The sequence below is a fragment of the Manis pentadactyla genome, chromosome 5 (genome assembly GCF_030020395.1).
Source record: "Manis pentadactyla isolate mManPen7 chromosome 5, mManPen7.hap1, whole genome shotgun sequence".
NCBI classification, from domain to species: Eukaryota; Metazoa; Chordata; class Mammalia; order Pholidota; family Manidae; genus Manis; species Manis pentadactyla.
The window spans coordinates 95182865-95208936 of NC_080023.1; the positions used below are offsets into that span (position 1 = coordinate 95182865).

Here is a 26072-nt window from a genome sequence, read left to right on the forward strand (position 1 = left end):
TTTTGTTTTAGACTCCACATATAAGTGAAATCATATTCACCTCCAATATTTAAAAAAGGGACCTGGTGCTTGAAAAATTAAAAATGAAATGTAGTTTATGTCAAGAATAAAATTTGTATCAAATTACTATTAGTATTTAAGCTATAAAATGATTATTTTTAATGTTAAATAATTTATGGCATAAAAATACAGATGATTAAAAAAATAAAACTAACACTCAAAATAAGATCCTTAAGAATTATTCCCTGACAAAAGGAAAAAATTTGCAGTAACATTTACCACCCCAACCACAATAAATAAATAAATGGATGGATGGATGGATGAATGGATGGGAAGTGATGTATAATTCCCTTTCTCTTTTTATTTTCAACTACTGACAGACAGTAATTTCATAGTCTCTGAAAGATAATTAAAACTTTGATGACAAAAATTTATGTAATCTACTTTTACTGCATTTCATATTCACCATTTATGAATATCAATGACCCAAAGGTATTAATGACTTACATTGTTAACAGGTACTGTGTTAGAGGCAGAGTAGCTGGATTAAAGTAGTCCTGAATGTTTTTCAAAGTGGTCAGCTCTGTGCTAGCATTACAAACCAATAATGCATGGACCACTACTGCAAGAGGAAGAGAGGAGGCAGAAAATGAACACTTAAAATAAGGAAAATGGATGAAAAAAAATTGTTATATGCCCATATAACTCAGAGTTCAGCTATTGAATTAATCACATAACATAAAATAAGCTCTTAACTCCATGCAGCAGTTCTATCAATTAAACTACTAGACTACTTATTCATTCATATTTTACTGGTACCCATACATTGCATAACTTAAATCATATTTGGACTCTTTCATCCATCAGCTAATGAATAAGAATGACTGCTTTGAGGTAGTACATGGTGACACTGCTTGACAGCCAGCACTTCCATTTAATCAGTATACCACCTTGCACTGGAGAGTAGTATTTATGCAATTTTTGAAGATTTTCTTACATTTCTTCCTCAATTATTTTATAGAAATATATGGAAAGCGGAAAATTAGAATGCTGATATTGGTGAGGAAACAACAGCAACATATATGAAAGTATGCATAAATAAGTGAATTAAGGTTCACTTAATTAGGCTCTATTGGCTTTAAGCTGGTTGACTAGGTTTATTCAGTTCAGAAAGAAAAAATAAAAGATAAAGTATATGAAATACTTGAAATGAGTGACTAAGTGCTGTGTCTTTAATTACTTTTGAGCCAAATTCAACCATCAGAAATTATTTGAGATCAAAATTATAGAGAAGCCTACAGATTCACAGAATTAGAAATTCAGCTCATTAAAGCTTCCTTTATTAAAAGAAAGATAAAGCTGGTAGCCACAATCTTATTAATAATTTCTCAAGACAGATGATAAAATACCCTCAAAATAAAAATCATGCCCTCCTTTTCAAACACTCACAAAATCTCTTGCAAAATCTTTAAGACCTTGTCAATGTAAAAATAAATCATTTGTTTACTAAATGTACCCTGTTAGAATAATAAAACAAGGGAATTAAGTAAACCAAAAGAATCAGAATTTGATGAAACAATTTATTTGAGAAAATTCTTATTTATATGTTTAATGTTTATGTTCTTTTTTAAATCAGGTATATATACATTGTTTGACTACTTTAACAAGACAGTTAAATAAGGGGTCAAGATTTTATGACAGTGTTAGCCCTCTGGGACTCAAACTCCAGAAATATTTATATATTCAACTTTCATAAACATTTTTAGGAGCACAGTGTATACCAGTAGGAAACATAGGTGGATAATTTTTGTTGGAATTAATCAAATAATCCCCCACAAAGTCATCATTCTTGTTCACAGTGCATCTCATGTCCATCCTTCTTTTTAAATATAAAATAATATGAGCATGGTAATACTTACTGCTAGTGGGCCAGTTAGAGGGGAAATAACCTTTCAAAGGTAATAGCTCCACCTCATTGATAGATGATGGTCCAAAGAAAGCACTACATGCAATAAAAGTATCCAATTCAAAGTCTAGGGTTTTTGAAACCACCCAAAGATCATCTGAAAAGACAAACATTTTTCAAAGGACTCAGAGAACTATGCTTACTCCAAAGCTATTTTGGATTTCTTAAATGCACAGTCCTACATTATTTCTCAAAAAATATAATTGGCTATTATAACCTATAAGATTCCATCTAAACTAAGACTTGAACACATAACATGTCATTTCCATGTTTTTATGTTTTTAACTCAAATTAGTTTTAATGTTTTTTTGGTTTTTTTTGGTATAATTAATATACAATTACATGAGCAACATTGTGGTTACTAGATTCCCCCCATCATCAAGTCCCCACCACATACCCCATTACAGTCACTGTCTATCAGCATAATAAGATGCTCAAGAATCACTATTTGTCTTCTCTGTGCTATACTGCCTTCCCCGTGCACCCCCCCTTACATTATGTGTGCTAATCATAATGCCCCTTTTTCCCCTTATCCCTCCCTTCCCACCCATCCTCCCCAGTTCCTTTCCCTTTGGTAACTCTTAGTCCATTCTTGGGTTCTGTGAGTCTGCTGCTGTTTTGTTCCTTCAGTTTTTGCTTTGTTCTTATACACCACAGATGAGTGAAGTCATTTGGTACATGTCTTTCTCCACCTGGCTTATTTCACTGAGCATAATACCCTCTAGCTCCATCCATGTTGTTACAAATGGTAGGATTTGTTTTCTTCTTATGGCTGAATAATATTCCATTGTGTATATGTACCAGATCTTCTTTATCTATTCACCTACTGAGGGACACTTAGGTTGTTTCCATGTCTTGGCTATTGTAAATAGTGCTGCAATAATCATAGGGGTGCATATGTCTTTCTGAATCTATGATCTTGTTTTCTTCGGGTAAATTCCTAAGACTGGAATTCCTGGGAGTTTTTTTTTTAATAAAATGTTCAGGGTCCATAGACATTTTAAATGCAAGATAGGTACTATTATTATCACCATCTAAATGATGAAGGACTGAGGACCAGGGAAGTTAAATAAATTATCCATAGGAACAGTAAATGGCAGACCTGGGACTGAACCCAACTCCCTGAGCTCATTGAAGCTGACCAGACTCAGGTCAGCCTTCACCCATATGCATTTCCAGAAAGAAGAGCTGATACCACCAGGGAAAATTAGTTCACAGGCCAAAATAATGAGACATTTAAAGAATACAAAGACTTCAAAAGAAAAACATCCTGGATTACAGAGTCCAACAGAAAAGGAACACCAGAACAGGTGGACAAGTAATTTAAATTTAACCTTGTAAAGAGATTAAAAGAGGTAAGGGAAGGTATTAGCAGTGCAAAAGAAGAACAAGAAAATATGAAAAAGAAATGAATAAAAATACTAGGTTTGAAAATATGGTAGTTGATATAAAGTCATAACTGATAGGATAAATAGCAGAATGGATACATCTGAGGAATAACTAAGCAATTTAGAAGATCATATTTGCGAATATATCCCCAAAGGAAGAAAGGACAAAAAACAAAACAATATAAAAGAAATGTTAAGAGATAAAGAGATAGATTCAGAAGTCCTAGCATCTGAATAACAGAAATCCTAGAGAGAGAAATGAAAAGAGGAAGATTATTTGAAGAAATGGAGATAAATTTTCCAGAATTAAAAAAAGATAAAAGACTTTAGTTTTGTTTTCTTAAACTATCTTATGGAGCTAATATTGACATACAAAAAGCTGTACATACTTAATGTGTACACCGGATGAGTTTGGAGACAGAGGATTTTAGATTCAAAAGGCTCATAGTGTGCCAAGAGGAGGAAAAAGCAAAACCCAGTTAGGTACATTATTGGGAAATATAAGACTATAAAAGTCAGAGAGAAAATTCTAAAGTTTCATCCAAAAAGAACAAACAATATAGAAAGGAGTAAGAATCAGAATGCCATCAGATTTTTCAATAGCAACAATGGATGTAAGAAGATAACCAAGTATATTAAATAGTAGGCTAAAACATATGAAACTGCTGTTCTGTAGGTCAAAAGTATTATGTGGATAAAAACCTGGAACTAGAATTTTATATGCAGTTAAACTACCAATCAAACATAAATGTATAATAAAAATATCCATAGGCACGCAAGGCTTCAGGAAGTTTACCATACAAAATAGTTTTTGGTGAAATACACAAATAAGAGAGAAAAATCCAGGAGATACTAAAAGTTAGGATACATGAAATAAAGATAATTAAATACCTCAGACAAGTTTGTAGAACTCTTCTAAAAAGTAGTTACATTCAAAGAAATACAGAAAATAAATCCATACTGACCTAAGAGTTACATGTTAAACTGGCGCTACTCAAAAGCAAGTCTGTCCTAAGCAGCTTATTGGTCTGCACAAGAAACCTGTGCTAGAATGTAAAAAACTCAACAAATCAACATGATGCTTCCTTCATTCAGAAAGTCTTGCTACAAACAAAAGAAACCAAAGCAAAACACAACTAAATTAGAGTCTCCTTAATCACACAGATGAATTACATTCTGCAGCAGCTCCTCACCTCTCTTTGACAAACTACTAAGTTCGTAGACCAGAACTGGTCTTCAAACCACACTTTGAGTAGCACTAGTCTAGACGGTATCCACCTAATGGCAGGGAGAGAGGAATGAAAGAAGGGCTCAAGAGGAAAAAACAAGTTCTTGTCTTATTGGATGGTAAAATTTAACTCTGTTAAAAAAAAAATGAAGGAAGGGATTAAAAAGAGCGTAGATAATGTGGGATAAACAGAAATAACTTAAGATTATAGAAATATATCCAAGTACATCAATTATTATAATAAATTTATCTATTGGACTTATTTCACTTACAGGTCAATTGAATTTTTAAAATTCACACATATGTTGTTTGTAAGGAACACATCTATAACATCAGAGAACCAAAGGTGGAACAAAAAAATTAGAAGACTTATTGACCAATACTAGTCAAAATAAATCTCATATAGTTATATTAATAACTAGATTTTAAGAAAAAAGCATTTAGAGATGGAGGGTGTCTAATGATAAAAGTTAATTTACCAAGAAGAGAATAGCAATTTAAAATATAAACTTAAAATGCTTCTAATAAAATAACTCCCATATATAAGATCCAAAAAGTAATAACATAGCAGGGAGAAAGTGTACCATAGATGAAGCTACAATAATTAAGACAGTGTGGAACTGGCATGATGATACACAAATTGAGCAACAGAATAAAATAGGGAGTCCAGAAACAGAGCCATATCATTTTGAACCTGGTTATATGACAGAGGTAGCATTTTTATTCAGAGAGGAAAAGAAGAGCTAATTAATGAAAAATGATTACTTTTCTAGCAAAACTGGTAATTAAAGAGAAAAAAGTAAAATTGGATCCTTATCCCATATCATGTACAAAAAAACACACAATACTCCAAATGGGCTGAAGATTTTCTCATGTACTATACCATTAAGAAAACCTTAATAAACTTAAAAAAAAGGTCAGAAACAAAACTTTGAAATACTTAGTGGAAAGAAAGGTGAATAATTTTAGACCTCAGCATAGGGAAAGACTTTTAAAATAAGACCTAAAAAGCAGTGTCCAAAAAAAAGACTAATAAACCTGTTTTAATAAAGAATTTTTGTTTATCTAAAGTTATCTTAAAGTAAGTGAAAAGACATACAAACTGGGAGATCATCATCATATACATGATCAATAAAAGGTTAACTTGAAAAATATATAAAAACTATAATAAGATTATAAACAAAACAGTAAAATGGGTAAGAAGAAACATGTAACTAATAAACTCATGAAAACTGTTCAACACCATTGGTGAGCAGAGAAATACAAATGAAAACAACAGGGAGGTATTTTATACTTATTTGAGTAGGTTGACACATAAGATATTGTAAGTATAAATTGAACTGCTTTAGAAATCAGTTTGACACTACAACCTAAAGGTATGTGGAACATTTTCATATCTTGTAACACAGCATTTTCATTCTTAGGGTTATATCCAAAAGAAACTCTGCACATCTACAAGAGAGTGTAAGAATATTCACAACACACTGTTCACAACAGGAAAACTTGGAAACCAAAATGACCATCAATAGACTGGCAAATGAATGAATTCACAAAATATTATATAGCAGTCAAAACAAGTAATTTAGACTCTAGATTTTAGATCAACATCAATAATATGTATATACCACAGCAATATATTATTAAGTGAAAAAGACAAATTGAAAAAGATTATATTCAGAATTATACCATTTTAATAACATTTTAAAAACCTAAAAATTTTAAATTTTAAATATGCTCTTTTAGAATTCATTTAAACTTACATACAAAGGAAACCAAGATGTTGATGAATACAGGGATCAAAACGATAGTTACCTTAGGTAAGGAGAGACAACCAGATGAATCAATGGGGTTCTTTATATTAAATGTAAGTAGCTATAAAGGTACTAGGTTTTACTTTGGTTTGTGAATTCACAGATACTTACATTATTAAAAATAATTAAAGCAAGTTAGGTAAGGACAAATGACAAGAATAAGTCATGAAGCCAAAGATAATGATTAACCCAAAGTAGTACACCTAAGGTCCTTAGATTAAAAAAGAAAAAAAATTATAGAGTTTACTTCCAAATATATAAAATTTGGAGCCCACTGTTGTCAAATTGTGTGAACAGTCTCATAAGAAAATCATTACATTTTCACTTCAGTTTTGATAATAGGTCAGAGTACAGCTGAATCAATACCTAATTACTTACATGATGCTAAGAACTTAGTGTGACTTTTTAAAAAAACTAAACAAATTTTGTAACTTTTGATAAAGTTTTTTTTAAAAAACAAAATTTTAAAATACAATTTTTAGAAATGGTCTTATATACAATTATTATATACAATAACAATATATACTACTATTAAACTGTACTTTAAAAACTCTCCTTAATACAAAGAATTTAGATAGCTATATATAACTGAGATGTAAGGCTAGACTCAGTCACCAACATAATTAGATCAACTTACTTTTGCTATAAGTTGAAGAGCTTTCCTTCCGACTCAGCTTAAGATAAAGCTTGCTTTTGTGTTCATCATAAAATTCAGGATTTACAGTAGTAAACTTTAGTTTGCCATATTGTTTTCTTTTAAAATTAAATCCTTTTCTGCAAAATGAGTAAAAAACAAAAATTAATTTGAATACTAAGGTACAAATTTTTTTAATTGAGATATAATTGACATATAGTTTTAAGTATACAATGTAATAATTTGACATACGTATGTATGTGAAATGATCACCACAGTAAGTCTAGTTAACATCTATCACCACATATAGCTACAAATTTCTTTTCTTGTGATGAGAAATTTTAAGATCTACTCTTTTAGCAGCTTTTGAATATACAATACAGTATTATTAACTATAGTCACCATGTTGTACTTTACATCCCCAGGACTTATATTTTTATAACTGGAAGCTTGAAGGTAGAAGTTTCTAAAGAAATCTTTAAATACAGTATGAAAAGAGAGAACCAGGGTGTGTGTACATTTATATACTTCATACATAAATACAAAATTAAGATGCACTATGTTAAAGGAAGGAAATAGCAACCCTCACATAATTATCATTAGTTTTAAAAGAGATTGAGATAGGAAAAGTATCTAAAAGATGGAGTACCTCAGTTTCTCTAACTATAAAATGGGAATAATAAATTATCCCCATTATTTCCATATCTTGTAGGTTATTATGATTAAATTAAATAATACATCAGAGTGCTTAGAAGAGTAACTGGCATATATAAGCTCCCAATAAATGTTACTATTGAATTACCAAGCAAATGCTCATTACTTTTTGGGTAATGCCACTTTTAATTAGACATGTTTCTAAAAAGTAGCTTTCTATTATCCTATAAACTATGTAGCTCAGGATTGTGAATGACGATTACCTATTATCCTGCACTGATTAAAATTATTCTTGTGATTTGTTCGATAGGGTTTCCCTTAGGATTGCAACTATATACAAAAATGTTTAGAAAAACAGCATTGCTGCCAGTTACCCTATCATACTGACACTGCTTGATGTTCAGAGGGGAACAAAAATTGTATTAGGGAATTATTCCCATTTTATAGTTATAAAAACTGAGATACTCTGTCTTTTAGATACTTTTCTTATCTCTATCTCTTTCAAAACTAATGATAATTCTGTGAGGTCGCTATTTTTTGATATAGTGATATCAAAATAATTATAATAATTAGAGGTAATTATTCAGTACAATAAAACATACCTCACCAAAAGCTGGCATTCCTCATAGAGGGGTATATTTTGACTTCTTAAATATAAGCCAACACTCTTCATATCACTTAAAACCATGCTAGGTAGAGATTCTTTCTGTGTTAAATATCCTGGGGTCACTTCTTCAAGCCACTTGAAGAATTTACATCGGTCAGCTTTGGGTCCATCACAGGTATAAAAGAGACGACCCTGAGGGGAAAAGAAAGTAAAATTTACTGAGTTAAATAACGTTATTTTTTACTGTTTTTGTATTTCTGTTTGTCAAGGCTTTTATAAATTCTGCTCAGCATTTATGTACTCCAATAAATTACTTATTATGCAACTTAATCTTTCTATTAAGCAATAAATTAAGATGTAAAATCACCTATTTTACCATTTGTTTTCTCTTTATCAAAAGTTACATATTCTGAGAATATAAGGTTCTTTGAAAACTAATGTTTTTTTTAATTTAAAATATTCACTACAGGCACCTGGAAAACTGTCCAGAAACAACTTTGAACAAGCCACATATTGTATATTTCTTCTCAGCCTTTTTCTCAGTCATATAAATGCATGTACACAGACACATGAGGATACACACCTGCATATTGTTGGTTTTTAAAAAATAAAACTCAAATAAAATTACTTTTACTGTATAACCTAAACCTTATATCCAACAATATACTATGAGCATGACAACTGTGTCATCAAATAATCTTGAAAAGAAGAAAATACTTTTTTGTTATGGTTATATTACTTGTGAATTCTTGCTTTTGACAACAATTCAAATCCAAATTTACACATTCAACTAACGATGAATTAAAATATGCAAACAATGAAAGAAAATTATATTATTATGAGTGAAATACTGTCTTACAAATATGAGAATATTTTACTAACTTGGCTTCTTCCATAATGATCTGTGAACAGCAATGCAAACCAAATCAGGATGCTTTCCTATTCCTGTGGACTTAGAATCTGTTACTCATACTGGGGATCAGATAGTAAGCTAGTTTCAATCTTCACTCCCTCCAGGCTCATCTGCATTCTCTAAGCCTTCTGTAGGGACACATCCCCTTCTCAGTGCTCTCACTGCAACTTGGGCATATCCTTCTACTCTATCAGTTAGAGTATTACATAAAATTTTTCTTTCATACTTCTCTTTCCATCCGTTACTATGCAATAAGTTCCTAGGCAATTTGAAGGTTGATCTTAACTCATATTTTTGTGTCCTAGAACACTGATCATTTTTTAATAAAAATTTATTGAGAGCTTACTGTATGCTAGCTACTAATGCTTCAACTAGAAGGCTTCTAATCAAGACTCACTCTTTAACTATGCTTGTCATAAAGTAGTAGGTACCTAAACTTTTTATAAGACACGTATTTGGTGGGGCAACAGGAGGAAAAGAGGGAACAATACCTTATTTGGACCTTCCTTTTTAACCATGACAAGTTTTGCAGGTTGATGATGATGGCAGGATGGCACATTATTTTCTAAATCTTTCAGTTTTTCTCGTTTTGATGATGTATAAAATGATATATCAACTTTTGATAGAGCTTTGTACAACCTTTGTGCCAACCCAAACATCAATATATTTAGATGTTCTACCAAAAATAAGATAACAGATGAGAATTAAATAAAAAATAATTTCGTATTTTTATCACATGTGTGTTATTTGTTACATAAATTTGAAAATACACTTTTAATAGAGTAAACTAAAACCTAATACTAATATCCATTCTTAGAGGCAAGTTTTGCCCTTGTACAACAAAACAATCAAAACTAATCATGTGTCATATTTAAAATTTCCTACTTAATTTGCAAAACCATTTGTAACACTTCTGGTTAAAAAAAAAATTAGAAGAAAAGCTGAAGAATACTGTCATTTCTCACTTTTAACACTCAATTTTAATCTTAAATTAATCTATAAATTATCAAAAACTTAGTAAGCATAAAGAAAATAAAACAATCTAGAGGATTTAATATGAAAATTCACATTATACTTTCTCACAGTATACTACTCACATTAAGCAGCAATTAATCACAATAGAATGAAAAGATAACAGTCATACCTATGAGACAAGATGTAAAGATCTGCTTATAATGAGCAGGAGACTGAAAAACAGCCGGTATGTGAATTTGCCTTTGGGGAAGATAAGCAGATTTTATTTTCTGCTCACTTGGGAAGCAAAGCTCAGAGCCATTTATCTCCTGAAGTGGAATAATTCAGGTTATTATAACAACTCCAGAAAAATACTGTTTATTAATAAGTAAATTATTTTCTACAGATATGTTTAAGAAAATAAGCAAAGTATTCTTAAGGTTTTCTAGCATTCTTAAAAGTCATTTCCTAATTTTAATTGAGAAACCAGTATAGCAAGAATGGCTGTGGATGGAATTTTTAATTATAAATAAGACCAACTTTTCTTGTCTGTGCCTTAGTAAGTTTTTAAATACTTTTTGTGAGGAAAAGCTTAACTGATGAGAGTGGATCAGTATGTATCTCTATTTCTAGTTACAACTATTGCAAGAATTGTTCACAACCAATGTGTAATAAGCTGTACCTTTATCTTATTATGATCTGATAAGCAAAACTGAGGTGAGAGTGAAAAACGAAAACAATCATAATAGTAGTTGTGGAAGTGATGGTGGAAACAGTTGGAGCTATAATTTATTAAGTACCTATTATGTGCCAGACACTGTGCCAGACACTTTAAAACATATAATTTCATTTATTGTTTACAATTACTAGGGAAAAGTTTAAGTAAAAAATGATGTGACTCTAGCTAGTGTTCTGGAAAACTCCAAAAAAAAGCCATCAACTCCAAGAGTAAAATCATTGCTCCTATTTGATTTGGTAATTATTTTGTTAAAATTTGTAGAGTTACTATTGGAAAAAATGCACCACGAGGCCCTGGTACATTTCCTCACCTGTAAATCTCCTGTTACACTGTAGTTGTAATAGGCAGACTCTCCTAACGCATTTTGAATTTCCTCAGTCCTGGAAGTCTGCTTTAAATTCAAAGAAAGTGTTTTCTTTCTGGAAACCAAATCTTGACTGCTAAAATCCTGCTGCTGTTGATGGAGCATGCCTTTTATCATTTGCAAATGCAGAGAGTCTAAAGAGCTTTCATTCGCAGCATTGCTCTGTCTTTCACCTGTGTCACTAAAATGCATCCCAGCATCAGCCTCAGCAAAGGAGCCATCTGTTACTTTATCAACTCTGTTTGTAGTAGTCAGGTTGCACTGGGGTATATTTTGGTATTTCAGCCACTTGCTTTCAGTAGATATATTATCAAGAAGTGAAGCATCCCCTGCAGTCACTTCCCTAGGTTCCCTAGAGAAAGAAGTTTCACTTTGGTCCTCAGGCCCAAAGCTAAAAGAAAGAACTGCTGACTCTTCACACAAGTTGAATATGGGGGAGCCAGAAGACTCTTGACTGTCACAGCTGATCACATATGAACAAAAATCTAAGTCAGACGGCCCATCAGCAGGCAAAGTAGTAAGTGGAACTTGGGTTCTACTTACTAACGGAAGCCTTGGAAGACTCTTATTCTCCAGAGAAGTGGATTTTTTCATTACTGAAAGAAAAAAGGCTGTTTAAATAAAAATGCATTATAGTTATCACATAGGATCTAGAAAGAGAGGGTATCCATTCAAAAATGTAACAATTTGCCTTACAAAAATAAAAAAAATATATTTTTCTTTTTTAAAATAAGCAAAAATTTAATGGTTTTAGTCTTAAAGACTTCAAAACTTAATTAAAGACTGAGATTTTTTTAAGGTTAATGAACTTGACATCCTTCTCTTTTTCTTTTCCCCCTTAGCTAAGGATTTTTTCTCCTCATTGACTACATTATGTTTACATAGCACTTAAGTTTTCAAATTACTTTACAACTAAGAAAGATTCATCATTCTCATGTTACAGATGAGATTACCGAGGGCTACAGGTAACACGACTACCAATTCAGAGTCAGGACAAGAACCCAGAACTAGGTTTTTATTTTCAAGTTTCTATTTCTTCTCCAGAGACTGAAGTTCACGGTTCATTTCTCTGTCTATGTGATTGTAACTTCCTTTATATATTTATTACAGTCATGAATAAGTATGTCAACTTTCATGGCAAAGACTTTTAGCTTTTTTTGATCTGTTATGTGATAAGTTCAACTGTGATAAACTCACAGCAGATTTTGGTTGAGTTTTATAATTCCTTCTATCTGTCAGCAGTGTTAGTAATAGATACATTTCAGAAAATTAAAAAAGCAGTAATAACAAAACAAAATGAACAAAACATCAGTAGACTCAGACACTGAAAAGTGACTAGTGGTACTATAAGGGATGAGTTTGGGTGGGTGGGTAGGTGAGGAGGGTGAGGGGGATAAGGGGAACAAAAATTCTCAATCATAATATAAGTTGGTCACAGGTAATAGCACAGCCTGGAGAAGAGTCCATTATTCTGTAATACCTTCCTGTGCTGACAGGTAATAATGGCAGTAGTAGGGGTGAGGATCTGATAGTATGGCTAACTGTATTTTGTAAAAATATAAAAAAAAAGATTATCATTGGCTCACCTACTGCTCTACCACCTTCCCAAGTGATCCCCAGAGTTTATTTCTAACAAAATAGAAACTGTCAAGAAGGTATATTACTATAAAATAAGAAACCACAACATTGTCAGATAAAAACTTTAAGCTTATATAGTTCCCATGCAGTATTCATTCATTTATTTATTCAACTAATATTTGTTACTGCTTTTTTTAATTGAAGTATCATTGATATACAATCTTATATTAGTTTCAGGAATGCAACACAGTGGTTCAACAGTTACCCATACTATTAAATCCTCACCTCCTATAGTGTGGTCACTGTTCACCAATGTAGTGAGATGTTATAGAATCATTAACTGTATTCTCCGTGCTGTACTACCGTTCCCATGACCAACTTATATTCTGATTGGGAATTAGAGCCAATGATACTCTTTTATAAAACATTAAGTTATAATCCTATTAATTTGATCAAGCAACACTGACAGAAAAGTTAAAACTTCATTACAGTGTAAAAGATTCATGGTATAACTGTGAAAATCATCCATTATTCTATTGTCACTTCACTTGTTTTAGATACCTGCTCCTTCCAAACTTACTTTTACCTACCTTGTTTCTTCTACCAACCATACCTACTAAACCTTCTCTAATTCAATTGCTTATTCACATTACAAGGTTTTTCTTTTTTGTATCATCCACCCATGACCAAAAAAATTACCTACAACTTGACTTATAAACACTGAGAAGAGACTAGTGATTACCAAAGGGGAGGGGCTTGTGGGAGGAGGAGGAAGGGGATTAAGGGACACAATAATTCGCAGTCACAATATACATTGGTCACAGAGACAGCAGTACAGTACAGAGAATAGAGTTAATGATTCTGCAACATCTTAGTATGTTGATGGACAGTGACTGTACTGGAGGGGTGAGGACTTGACAATATGGGTGAATGCTGAACTACTGTGTGTGTATATGAAACCAACATAAGATTGTATATCAATGATACGTTAATAAAAAATTGAAAATAAAAAATAAAAAATGTTTTAAAAAACCTACAACTTCATCCATCACCCAATAAAATTTCAGAATCAGGGGAAGGTACATTGATAAGATTACAAGAAAAGAGAGAAAAAAATAAAAGTTAATGGAAGGTATCCTAAAAAATGTATTATACTTATCAAGAAGCAGGAAATTAGTCATTGGAAGAGTCAAAATGTATAACACAGAGGCCTGAGAATTAACTGAGGTAGCAAGAGTTAAAGAATTCCCTGATATTGCCAAAATCCCAAAGCGGAAAAGGGAAAATTGAGGTTATGCTAAGGTCAACCAACAGTATTGATCAGACATTCACACTGAATCAATCCCCTGGGAGGGGAAGGGCCCATAGAGGGGGCCAGGCTCTGGAGTTACAGCTGTGAGAGGTAGTGCGATGGGAGAAGACACTTGCACAGGTCTGCAATGAACAGCTGAGAGGAGAAATAAGAAACTAGATAGCTACAAGGGAGTGTTACATTTGGAAGTAAGAGCCATCTGTCACAGAAAAACTCAAAAGGGAGAAATGTTATATACAGGAAGGCTTCAGGGGGTACAATATTGAATCTGGTTCCAATTTCAGTTCAGTAATAATCTCCCATAAACCTCAATTTACATGGACACGTAGATATTAGAGCACTATGGTAACAGCTATCTAAGTTGATAAAGTGAGGATCACCAGGTAAAGTTCCTGCTTTCAGGGACTCCTCAGAGAATTCTAGCATGAAGTCTTCATCTCTTGAGTTCAAAGAAAAAGGAGAAACAGGGCTTAATGCTGAGTTCTTTTGTTCTGGTGATGTCACCTATTTAGAGAGAAGAAATAAAACCACAGACAAAAATCTTATTGCATTTTTCTCTAATAGTTTGAATGAATTCTAGTAATCTATATTGTAAAAGAAATGCTTTCAAACACATTATGTAGAGCTATAAATGGGGCAAAAAATCTTCCAAGAGGGACAGGATAGAATAAACTCACCAAAATCAATAAGTATGGTAAAAAATGAAATGCAGAATATAAAACCTGTTGGATTTATTTAAAATGAGTCAAATTCTGATTTGGCTTGATCTGGGTTACAGGGATTTGGTTCTGAAGATCAATTTCCAGTCTTAGGGGCTCAGGTTAAATCAGACCCTTAAATATAGATCTTTGAAGGTAAAACTTCCTGCAGATCCAAGGACTTAACCGCTTTCTCTTATGTCCTCAGGTCTAGGGCTTATCTATAGTTGATCTAAACTTCAAGAGGTTGCTCCCAAATGGAGTGAACTTTTTTGATATATTCCAGAACTGAACAGTCATATTATTCACTATGTTAATCTCCTTAAAACAGTGATTTTGTTGGTACTTACAGAAATTAACTACCTTAAAAATCTAATATGGTGATCACATTTAATATGTATTACCTGCATAGGAATATAATAAAAGAATAAAAGTTTGGAAAAATATATACCGAACTATTAAGAGCAGCTTCTCATGGGCATGAGTATGGGATGGAAAGGGTGCTTTTGCTTATAAGTTTATACATTTCCAAATGGTTTGAACTTGTTAAAATGTGTTTGTGTATGTGTGTTTTTTTTGAGTAAATGACAACAAAGATGAAAAATTTATATGTAACTTCTAAACATTTTCTTGATTAGCCACTTGGTTCTCAGTGCTGAGCTAGGAGCTAAGGATGTGAAGATGAATACTCATGGTCCCTGCATTCAAGTTCAGTCTAGCAGAATAAACAAACCAATGGAAAATTACAATTCAATCATCACCATAGTAACAGTTTTACTATATTATCAAATTCTTACTATATAACAGGTACTGGTCTAAGCACTTCATATTTTTAACTTAAATGATCCTTTCCACAACTATATATAAGGTGGGTACTCTTATATTCCTTATTTTACAACTGAGGGAACTGAGAAAAAGAGCAGTAAAGCAATTAAATTTGCTTAAATTCATCCAGTTTATAGTCAGCAGAGTTAGGATTCAAATGCAGGTGGTCTAGATTGTATTGCCCTTTCAAGAAAAATAACAATACTTACTGAATATTACATCCTGTTTTCTACAAACCTGCCAGAGAATTCTTTCTAAATGGAAGTTCAATCATTTTATTCCTTTCATTAAAACTCCAGTGGTTCTGATCTCTCTCAAAATACAATGTTCTTAAAATGTCCTTTGCAGCCACCTTGCAAGTTCAGGCCCCTTACCTCCTCTCAGCTTTACTTCCTACTACTCTCCCCTTCACTCATTCACTCACTCCATGGCAACCTTCTTGCTGCTCTATAGATTGCCCAGCACTCCCCTACATCAAAACCTTTGCATTTGCTATTCCCAGTGCCTGAAATACTCTTCCTCCAGATAATTGCTGGATCTCTCTCCATCCAGGTTTCTACTCCAATGTCATTTTATCAGAGGCCTTACTTCACCTACGTAAAATAGAACTCTATCCCCATCTGCACACTCTATCCCCCTTACACAGCTTTATTGTTCTCCATAGCACTAAACACTCCCTGAAGTAATTTATACCTATTTGTTTATTGTCTTTCTCCTTTCATTATAATGTAGATTCCCTGAGGGCAGGTATTTGCCTGGTTTATTCACAGTTCTATCTCTAGCATCTAGACCAGTATAACACACAGCAAATGCTCAAGAAATATTTGATCAATGAGTAACTGACTGATAGATATGCGAATAGTTTTAAGGAGATTTCCAACACATTGTCTCTATTTTCTTACCTCTCATTCACTATTTAATCCACTCTAAATTATTTCACTATTCAGTGAAACTGCTATTTCACTGAAACTGCTCTTGCTAAGGTCACCAATGACCTCCAAGTTGCCAAATGAACATGTTTCTATTCTCATCTTATTGGATGTCTCAACAGTAACCACTATAACTAACCCTTTCCACCTCCTGATTCTTGAGAATAGCACATAACGCATACTCCTCTCTGTGTACTTTCTTTAAATGAACCCATTCATTCTTGGTGCTTTAAACTTTTCTGTGCAAATAACACAAACTTCTCCTCTGTACCAGACCCATGTATGCAACTTCCTTCTTAACATCTCTACTTGACTGTCTCAGAGGCATTCCTTATCGATTCCAATGTACTTACCAAACCTGTTCCTACCTGCTGTAGACTGAAGTGTGCCCCCACCAAACTCATATGAAGAAGCTTCCCCATTGTGACTATATTTGGAGATAGGACCTTTAAGAGGTAATAAGGTTAAATGAGGTCTTAAAAATGGGGCCCTGATCCAATAGAATTAGTGTCCTTATAAGAAGAGAGCTTGCTCTCTCCATGCACACACACCAAGGAAAGGACACACGTAAGGACAAAGTGAGAGGTAGCCATCTGCAAGTCAGGAATAGAGTCTTTACCAGAAACCAAATCAGCCAGAACCTTGATCTTGTCTCTATTGTCCAGAACTGTGACAAAATTAATTTATATTGTTTAAGCTGTTCATCCTGTGCTATTTTGTTATGGCAACCTAGTAGACTAATACACTCCTCCATCTTACCCCACTAGTGAAAAGCACCTCAGTCCATACAACTGTTAGGTCCGAAAGCCAGGAATCCTTCTACTCCCTTTCCTTCATCCTACTTTTCATATCCAATCCAGCAACATCCATGCTTCTACCTGCAAAATTTACCTTAAACCTATTTATCAACTCTATACTTTCACTGCCACAATCACTATACCAAAGGTTCCTCTTAACTGGTTTTCCCACTTTCAACACAGCACCCACTGGATCCCTCTTCCACAAGCAGCCAGCAAGACCTTTTAAAATACAAATTAAGTCATGTGATGTTCTGCTGAAAATGCTTCAGTGACTTCCCAGTGGAACAGAGTAGTATCAAAGTTCTTAACCTGACCGACACTTCATACGTCTGATTCTACCCCCTTTTCCAATCTAATTTAAGTACCATCTTCCTTTTTAATCACTACAATCCAGCTACTTTGGCTGTCTTTCTCTTTTTCAAGCCCACCCAACTCTTCAATCTCAGGGTCTTTATACTTGCTATTTCTTGGCCTGGTGTTTTTTCCCCCCACTGCTGCCATAGCTGGAGAAGCCTTCCTAATCATCCATAAAGCAGACTCCCCCTACAATTTCAGAGTTCTTTCAGAGCTTTCCTACATGGCAATTACCTCAGTTTATTTGTTTGTTTGTTTTGTTAATTAACATCTCTCTCCCCCTTGAAAACAAAGATCCAACCTGTTTTGTCCATCACTCTATACTTGACTTACAGGTCCCCAATCTACAGAAGGCATGCAATAGACACCGTTGAATTCCTATTTCTTCGTGAATTTTATATTTCACAATAAAATTTCATAGTCTATTTCACATATGTTCCACACATTTCTAATTAATATTATGCCTAGACATTGTATATCATTTGTGACTATTGTTGGGACTCTTTCTATTATATTTTCTAAGTAGTTTAGGAAAGCTATTAATTTTTCAGGTTTATCTTGCCTTGAGCTCCTTTACAAAATTCCTCTCAAACTTCTCATTTTTAAGTGATTCGTCTAATTCAATTTCTTCTTTCTAATTTTGTATGCCTCTCATTTCATGTCATATTTCAAAAATCAAAACATCTTTAAATAACAAAGAAGATAGCAGTCATCTACATTTTGTAATTTATTCTAACAGAAATTATTCTGCCAGTTCATCACAATAATAATGTTGGTTGGTTGTTGATAAACTTCCTTAATCATGTTAAAAAATTCATCTTTAATCATTCTTAAGATTTTTATCTTTTTAAACAGATTCATTTCTTATAAGATTACCAAAACTTTTCACTCCCAACTATGAAAACTTTGTTTACATTATCTCTCATTTGCTTTCCATGAAGTCTTCTCTGCTGATTTAAAATTATAATCTAAAGAATGATATGAATGTTCAGACTCTTAGGAGGGAAATATAAAATTGCTATTTGTAAAGTATACAACTGACAGTGTGAGTATATATCCAAAATATACAAGGAATTCCAAAAATTAATAAAAAGATAAGCACATCAATTAAAAACTGAAGCAGAAACCTGAACGAATGCTTCGTGAAAGAGGGTACAGAGAAGGCATACAAGCATACAAAAAGGTCTTAACCTCATTGTTAGGCAGGAAAATGCAAATTAAAACCACAATGAAATACCCGTGAAATAATACTACATACCCACCAAAATTTTATATAGCTAAAATTGGAAATAAAAACTATCAGCACCAAGTATTGAAGAAGATGTAGAGTGATGGAGATTCTGAGACACTCCTGATAGAAATGTAAACTATAACAACAATTTTGGAGGCAGTTTGGCATCATCTGCTAAAAGTAGAGATGACAACAGTCCCACTTCTGGAGGCTGTAACTAACAGCAGCACATCATGTGTGTACAAGTTCATGACAGCACATAAATGCTCACCACAGCATTATCTGGAATAAGCCCCAAATGCAAACAACCCAAGCAACTGAAGAATGAATAAACTGGGGTGTATTCATACAACAGAATGCTATACCAGCAGTGAAAATGAATAAACCACAGCCACAGACAATAACGTTGATGAACTTCAAAATTGTAATGCAGAACAAAAATGCACTGTGTATTATTCTATTTACACAATGTTTTTAAAGAAAACTACTATGTGGTATTTTAAGTCAAGATAGTGGTTATCTTTGGAGAGAATGGAACAGGTAGTGATTGGAAGGGAGCAGAAGGGGGACTTGTGGGATGCTAGTAATGATCTATTTCTAAGGGCATAGAGGTTACATGATATATTCACTTTCTGCTTATTACTGAGGTGTGTACAATGATCTCTGTGCTTTTTTGTATGTGCATACGCTCTAAGAAAAAAGGAAAAAGAATTTTAAATCTCTTTAACAGATACTGTTTTGAATACATGCATTTCATTCTCTCTTCATGACCTCTATTTGGTAGAAATGAGAGGTACTTGGTGTCATACTTGGGGCTGTGGGTTATATTAGAAGAAAACAAAAATCTACTAGCTGTCAAACATATTATCTATATGTAATATGTCTGTCTGCTCTTGTCATGAATTCCTAGTCTTCTGTCAAGTAAAAAGTAATCCTTTAAATTCTTGATCCTAAAGTCAGTAAACTTTTCAAATAAAATATTGTCTTAGTTTGAGATATTATGCTTGTCAATTTACTAAAACCTCCTTTTTAACTTACATCTGTATAAAGACTTAAGCATACTCTTCACAAAATTTAGTACTGACATAAAGAAAATGATCTGGCAAGGTGCAACTATAAAAAATATTTTTACCTGCAAGAAGTCAATCTGCATACAAGTGCTAGGCAACTCTGGTATCAAAAAGCAAGTGTCTGTCGTGTAGTTTTCACACTCAATGTTATCTGGAAACTGACTGCATTCTAGTTGTGAGCTGTCTCCTCTCACCATCACTGCACTAGTAGCAGATCCTTTTACTTGGTGCCCTTGAAACTCAACAGGCTACAGGAAAATTGTTAAAAATGAGTATTGCATAAGCATATACTGACATATATTCACAACGTACATATATACAGAAAATAATACATAATTCAGATTTCTTTTAAATATTACTTAATATAAATAATTACTAACAGGGACCAATACTATGAACATAAAGAGTATAGTATTAATGGCTAATTAAGCCAGAAAGACATAGTTGCTCCATTCTCTATGCCTCCACTATACATTATACAATTTTCCATTATAAACTTATCACATTATACTGCAATGAAGTTTCTTCTTATACATACACTAACTGTACTGTAAGCTCCTTGAGTGTAGAGACCTTTTTGTTCCATCAAGAAATCACCTGCATTTAACACGCTGCTTAGTATATAGAAGGCAACCGATAAACACATGATAATAGGAAGGGAAGAAAGGGAAGGAACACAGGAAGCATTTTCCTTTGTTTAGGGGTTTTATAAACTATCAAGTTTAATGCCAAGAAAGACAGTAAGTTCTCAGCCTCCCAGGAGATCTGATCCTATTGCTCTGAGAACAAAGGCCAAGGAGCATGATGCCAATACAGACATGTACCCCAGAGAGGTGCTTTCATCACCTCAAAGACAGTCTGCTTTCAGGCTTCAAATGGCTTTCTCTGCTGCCCTCTTGAGGGTTCTAGGATTTTTACTCCACACTGGGTGATACAGCCTGCCCAGAATGTGTGAGAAAATAAGATTGCTGATAGAGCCAAAGGAATGTACATAAAGGACGAATTAATTTCTGATAAACAAAATTACAAGAACCTATAATTTTAATATTCCCGTATTTAAAAATCAAGATTCTAAATCATGTATTTGAAAGGAAAATGAAATCCTAAGTGCCCCCTTATACAGGACTTTTGTTGAAAATATTCTGAATTTTAAAACATATACATTCCAATTAAAAAGGTCTCAAATTTAAAGGCTGCATACTTCTGCTTTGTTGATGTGGAATACACATTTTCCACAAATACATGCCTTGTTTTCTATGCTTCTATGTATACCTCTTCCAGAGGCCTGTTGGATTTTAGGAATTGAATTGCTATTTACCAAACTCAACCATTTATATGCTGCTGTCTCTATCAATTTTTGTTGTAGAGGTTGGATTATATATATTCTACATATTCAGTCAGAAGTAGAAGTGGAGAGTAAACTGCAACTTAAATCTTAAAATATCTTCATTTTGTTCTCCATGAAACATTCATTAATCATATTTTATAGATCATGTCCAACCCCCAGGGTATCCTATGTGTACATATCACATTATTAGTTCATTTGTAATTGTTCTTTAGTAATAGAGAGAGGGCTCAAGACCAAAAAAAGGAGTAGGAGTCATTAGTTTCTCTTGTTCTTAAAACCAGGCTAATTCATTCAGTGAAATAAGCCAGGTGGAGAAAGACAAGTACCAAATGATTTCCCTCATTTGTGGAGTTAAACAATGAAGCAAAACTGAAGAAACAAAACAGTAGCAGACTCACAAACTCCAAAAAGGGACTAGCAGTTACCAAATGGGAGGGGTAGGAGAGAGTGAGGGGGGAGGGAGAAGGGCATAGAGGGGTATTATGATTGGCACACATGGTGTGCGGGGGAAGAGAGTGTGTAGCACAGAGAAGACAAGTAGTGACTCTGTGGCATCTTACTACTCTGATGGACAGTGACTTCACTGGGTATGGGGAGAACTTGATAATATGGGTGAATGTAGTAACCACAATGTTTTTCACATGAAACCTTCATAAGAGTGTGTATCAATGACATCTTAATAAAAAAATAAAAAATAAAAAATAAACAGGCTAATTCATTATACCCTCTAAACTTTTGCCTGTGAAAACTCTGTAAGTTGTGTTAAAAAAAAAAAAGCAGGAAAACAGTGGATTAGAAAACCAATGTTCTTCACAAATTTTACCTTAGAGTCACAGGTTTTTCTCTCTATTTGTTTAGGAATAACAGCTACAAAAGTCGTCTCTTCTTTACTTGCCAAGGAAAAGAACTAGAATAAAATATCAGTAAGTATGTTAGCTAGAATAGTTTTGTAGGTGGTTTATGAGTTTTATTGGAAAATAATCCTAAAACTTAAAAGTTTACTCTTTTAAAATAGACTTGCATCTCCTTCTTGCTTCTCTCTATACATACATATAATAAGCTATGCCTGGCAAAGGAGTGCTCCTGCAGCTAAAGTACTATGCTAATTAACTTTAAAACTCAGCATATTAGAAAATTCTAGTTCTAAAACTTTAATTAAATCTTTTAACACTAGGAAAAATTGTTGTGTACATAATAAATCACCCAGCAAACCTAATATTTATGTTAATGTGGACTATTAATACTGTATGATTTCACTTATTTGTGGAGTATAAAAACAAAGCAAAACAGAAGGAACAAAACAGCAGCACACTCAGACACTGAGAAGTGACTGGTGGTTACCAAGGAGAAGGGATTGGAGAAGGTAGGGGGAGGAGGGTGAAGGGGATAAAGGAGCATAATAATTTGCAGTCATAATACAAGTTGGTTACAAGGACGGTAATATAGCATGGAGAATACAGTCAATGATTCTGTAATATCTTACTACATTGACAGACAGTGAACGCCTAGAGGGGGTGAGGATTTAATAATATGGGTAACTGTTAAACCATTGCGTTGTATATTTGAAAACAACATAAGATTGTATATCAATGATGATACTTTAGTTTAAGAAGAAAAGAAAAAAAGCTGAAGAATTGCCATGCATATGTAAAAAAAAGATATTTAAGAGCTTTTAATACTGTAAAAAAAATGACATTAAAGGGAAAGGATATGAAACTGTATGCATCACTCTAACCATATTTTTAAAAATAGGTCAAAAATGCTAGAAATGTTAATAATTATCATCTTTGGGTGGTAGGGTATGTTTTGCTTTTTCTTCACTTTTTCCTGTATTTAAAAAAGGAAAAAGAACCTAGATTAGTAAAAGAAAAAAAAATGGTAAGCTAGAAAACAGAGCAGGATACAAAATGGAGGCAAATGAAACACTTCACTTTTTTTCTTTTAAGCATATCCACTAGAAAGAGCACTGCCATATAATGAAAGAGTTGTCCCTTTAAAAATGTTAATAGCATCCCCATTGAGAAACACTGATCTATATGGCTTATTCTAGAATTTCAAGTCATCCCAACTGGTATTATTTTTCATATCATTACCATGGATCCTAAACTGTACAACAAGGTACTTTGGGGTGCCACAGTGGAATCAGCAGGGGCTCCACAAAATGTTTTAAATTTGAGGGAAATACAGCATCACTCAATATCTGTCTGACACTCAACAAACCAGTAACTGAAGGTAGTTCAGTTTCAATATCAGATCTTATGTCATTTCTTTCAATAACATCATATTTGTGACTGGGTTTCTGGAAACTGCTATTATAAAAATCAATCACCATGCAAAAATTAATGTGGAACAAGAAATCTATTCCAAGGTTTGAGAATCTGTACAGTGCCCAACAAGTACACATATTCTATCAGTAACTGTTTATTTAAAAATAAAATGCACTGATCATTTCACAATACATACACATATCAAATCATGTTATATACCTCAAACTAATATAATATTATGTCAATTACATCTCAGTAAAACTGGAAAAGATAAAAATAAAATGCTTATTAAGTTACTAGGACATAGTACTTAATATGTTAATAATACTAACTACTTAATAAATGGAACTGCTAGGTATTTCTTAGAACTACTAGGCCAAGGGTTGTATGAAAAAATGACTGAGATGTAAGTGAGGTCATGAACTGAGACAGCTTGGGATCCTCTGTATTACGATAATCTCATTACAAATTACAGAACATTCTATATTAAAATAAAAGAATACACTGATAGAAAAAAAATGTACCTGTGGCGAATCCTGATTCAGATGAGACTTTGGTATAGCTTGTGAAACTACTGTAGTCAATGGTTTCTTGGCTATAAAGGACAAAATCAAATGATCTTATTCATCATATGTATACTAGAACTCTAAAATTATTAATTTTTACTCTAGAATTATTTTTAACTTAAATCTAAAACTGAATTAAATGGGGAATATAACCTAAATTTCAAGATGAAGCAAAGTCTTAATAATTGTTGAATCTGGATTTTGGGTATTTGAAGATTCATTGTACTAGTCTCCCTATGTACGTCAGACATTTTTATGATAAATTTTTTTTAAAGCCTTTTCGGTTACTTTCAAAGTATGGGTAGGACTGCTTTCTTTCTTCTTTTTTCAAACTAATTAAAAAATAAATACTGAGTCAACAGCTAATAATCTACACTAAAAATGCTAAAAGTGAAACTAACTTCAGAAGCAAGACAGCCAAGACCACAATTTCACTGCTGCTTTGTGTAAACACAGAAAGGAAAAAGAACTTAATGCTATTTCTGAGTCTGAGTCACCATTGGACTATAGTTTAGGAAAAAAACTTCAACAGTTATTTTCAAGTGCAGTGTGCCAGGCACTGAGAAAACAGCAGAGAACAAGACAAACAAGATCTCGAAAAGGAAGAGCCACAGAAGATAAACCAGATAAATTCAGATTGTGGTACAAAAGGGTTGCCTAACAAAGGTTGACATGATAGAAAGTAACTGTAGATAGGGTGATTGCAGAGCTCCTCATGAGAAGTAACATTTTAAGCTGAGACCTGAAGACAAGAAAACCCCAGCTATGCCAGTGGTAAAGGTGTCCAGGCAAAAGGAAAACAAGTCTAAAGACTGAAATAGAGAAGTTGGCAAGCCTGCAGAATGGAGAGGACAGGGTAGCCAGGCCATACCACCTTACTGTGTGTCTGTTTAAAAACAGGATTTTTTTCTTAAAAGAAAAAGTCCATACTCAAAAAGGTTATTTATTGTCATATTAGAGACTGGTTGCATAAATAATGGTTCATCCACACAGTGGAATATTACACAGCTTTAAACAAGTAAGTGAAGATGTATCCTATTAATTGATAAAAAGTGATATATGGGATATATTATTAACTGAAAAGAAGGAAGTTACTAAAGACTATATATATAGAGAGAGTATGGTATCTCATGCTGAATAAGGGAAAACAAGAAATTATTTATAGAACTGTTTATTTTTGCAAAAAGAAATCGATATGATGTATTGGTTACCTATAAAAGGTATGTAGGAATAAGACAGAAGGCATCTGAGTACGTTTTTACAGTTTTGACTTTGAACTAGGTTAGGATTTCATACAGAAAAATAAATCAACAAGGATGGGAAAAAAAACCCTCATACTGAATATAAACAATGAACTCAGCTATATATCAAATGATAATATAATCATACTAAAGTAATCCCAGTAATATGTGAATATAGTATGCCAACTCTACACTCTCAGTAGAATATATTCTAAAAGCAAATAAACAAAAAAACTGCAAAGGACTTGTGATCTTTACACATTTGTAAAGTTTTTTGCTAGTAGTGATGTTGGTTTAACAATTTGGAAACTGTCTGATGTGTATTGTAGAACTAAGGAAGTAAATATACTGATGTTCTGGGAACCAGGAAACTTTCTCACTGTGGAAATTAAGAAACATAATAAGAAATGGAGACAAGAGAGGAACAGCCCTGTAGCTCAGAATTGGAATTAGAGATATCAATGTGAACCCATGATTTTTTAAAAACGGTATCTCCTAGCACATGTCCAAAAATGTGCAATGATAGGAATGGACTATAACACACCCACACATACATGCTTATATGTGCCTCTATGTGCTAATACATACATACAGT

The 26072-nt window shown here is 33.2% G+C and overlaps 1 protein-coding gene across 7 annotated transcripts in view; it reads right to left on the bottom strand.

Annotated features, from left to right (window-relative positions):
• Window positions 1-26072, bottom strand: part of ZGRF1 (zinc finger GRF-type containing 1) — a 71993-nt gene that overhangs the window by 27758 nt on the left and 18163 nt on the right. For 3 of the 7 annotated variants that reach the window (XM_036920840.2, XM_036920838.2, XM_036920837.2), the window contains exons 7-17: window positions 24195-24265; window positions 22227-22310; window positions 20118-20303; window positions 14529-14652; window positions 11205-11869; window positions 10346-10484; window positions 9693-9877; window positions 8284-8480; window positions 7031-7167; window positions 1920-2063; window positions 508-622 (exon numbers count right to left, since the gene is read on the bottom strand). In XM_036920840.2, the coding sequence (XP_036776735.2) occupies window positions 508-622; window positions 1920-2063; window positions 7031-7167; window positions 8284-8480; window positions 9693-9877; window positions 10346-10484; window positions 11205-11869; window positions 14529-14652; window positions 20118-20303; window positions 22227-22310; window positions 24195-24265 (2047 nt within the window). The remainder of the gene's footprint in view (window positions 1-507; window positions 623-1919; window positions 2064-7030; window positions 7168-8283; window positions 8481-9692; window positions 9878-10345; window positions 10485-11204; window positions 11870-14528; window positions 14653-20117; window positions 20304-22226; window positions 22311-24194; window positions 24266-26072) is intronic. The other 4 variants (XM_057502546.1, XM_057502545.1, XM_036920841.2 and 1 more) reach the window with 4 other exon arrangements.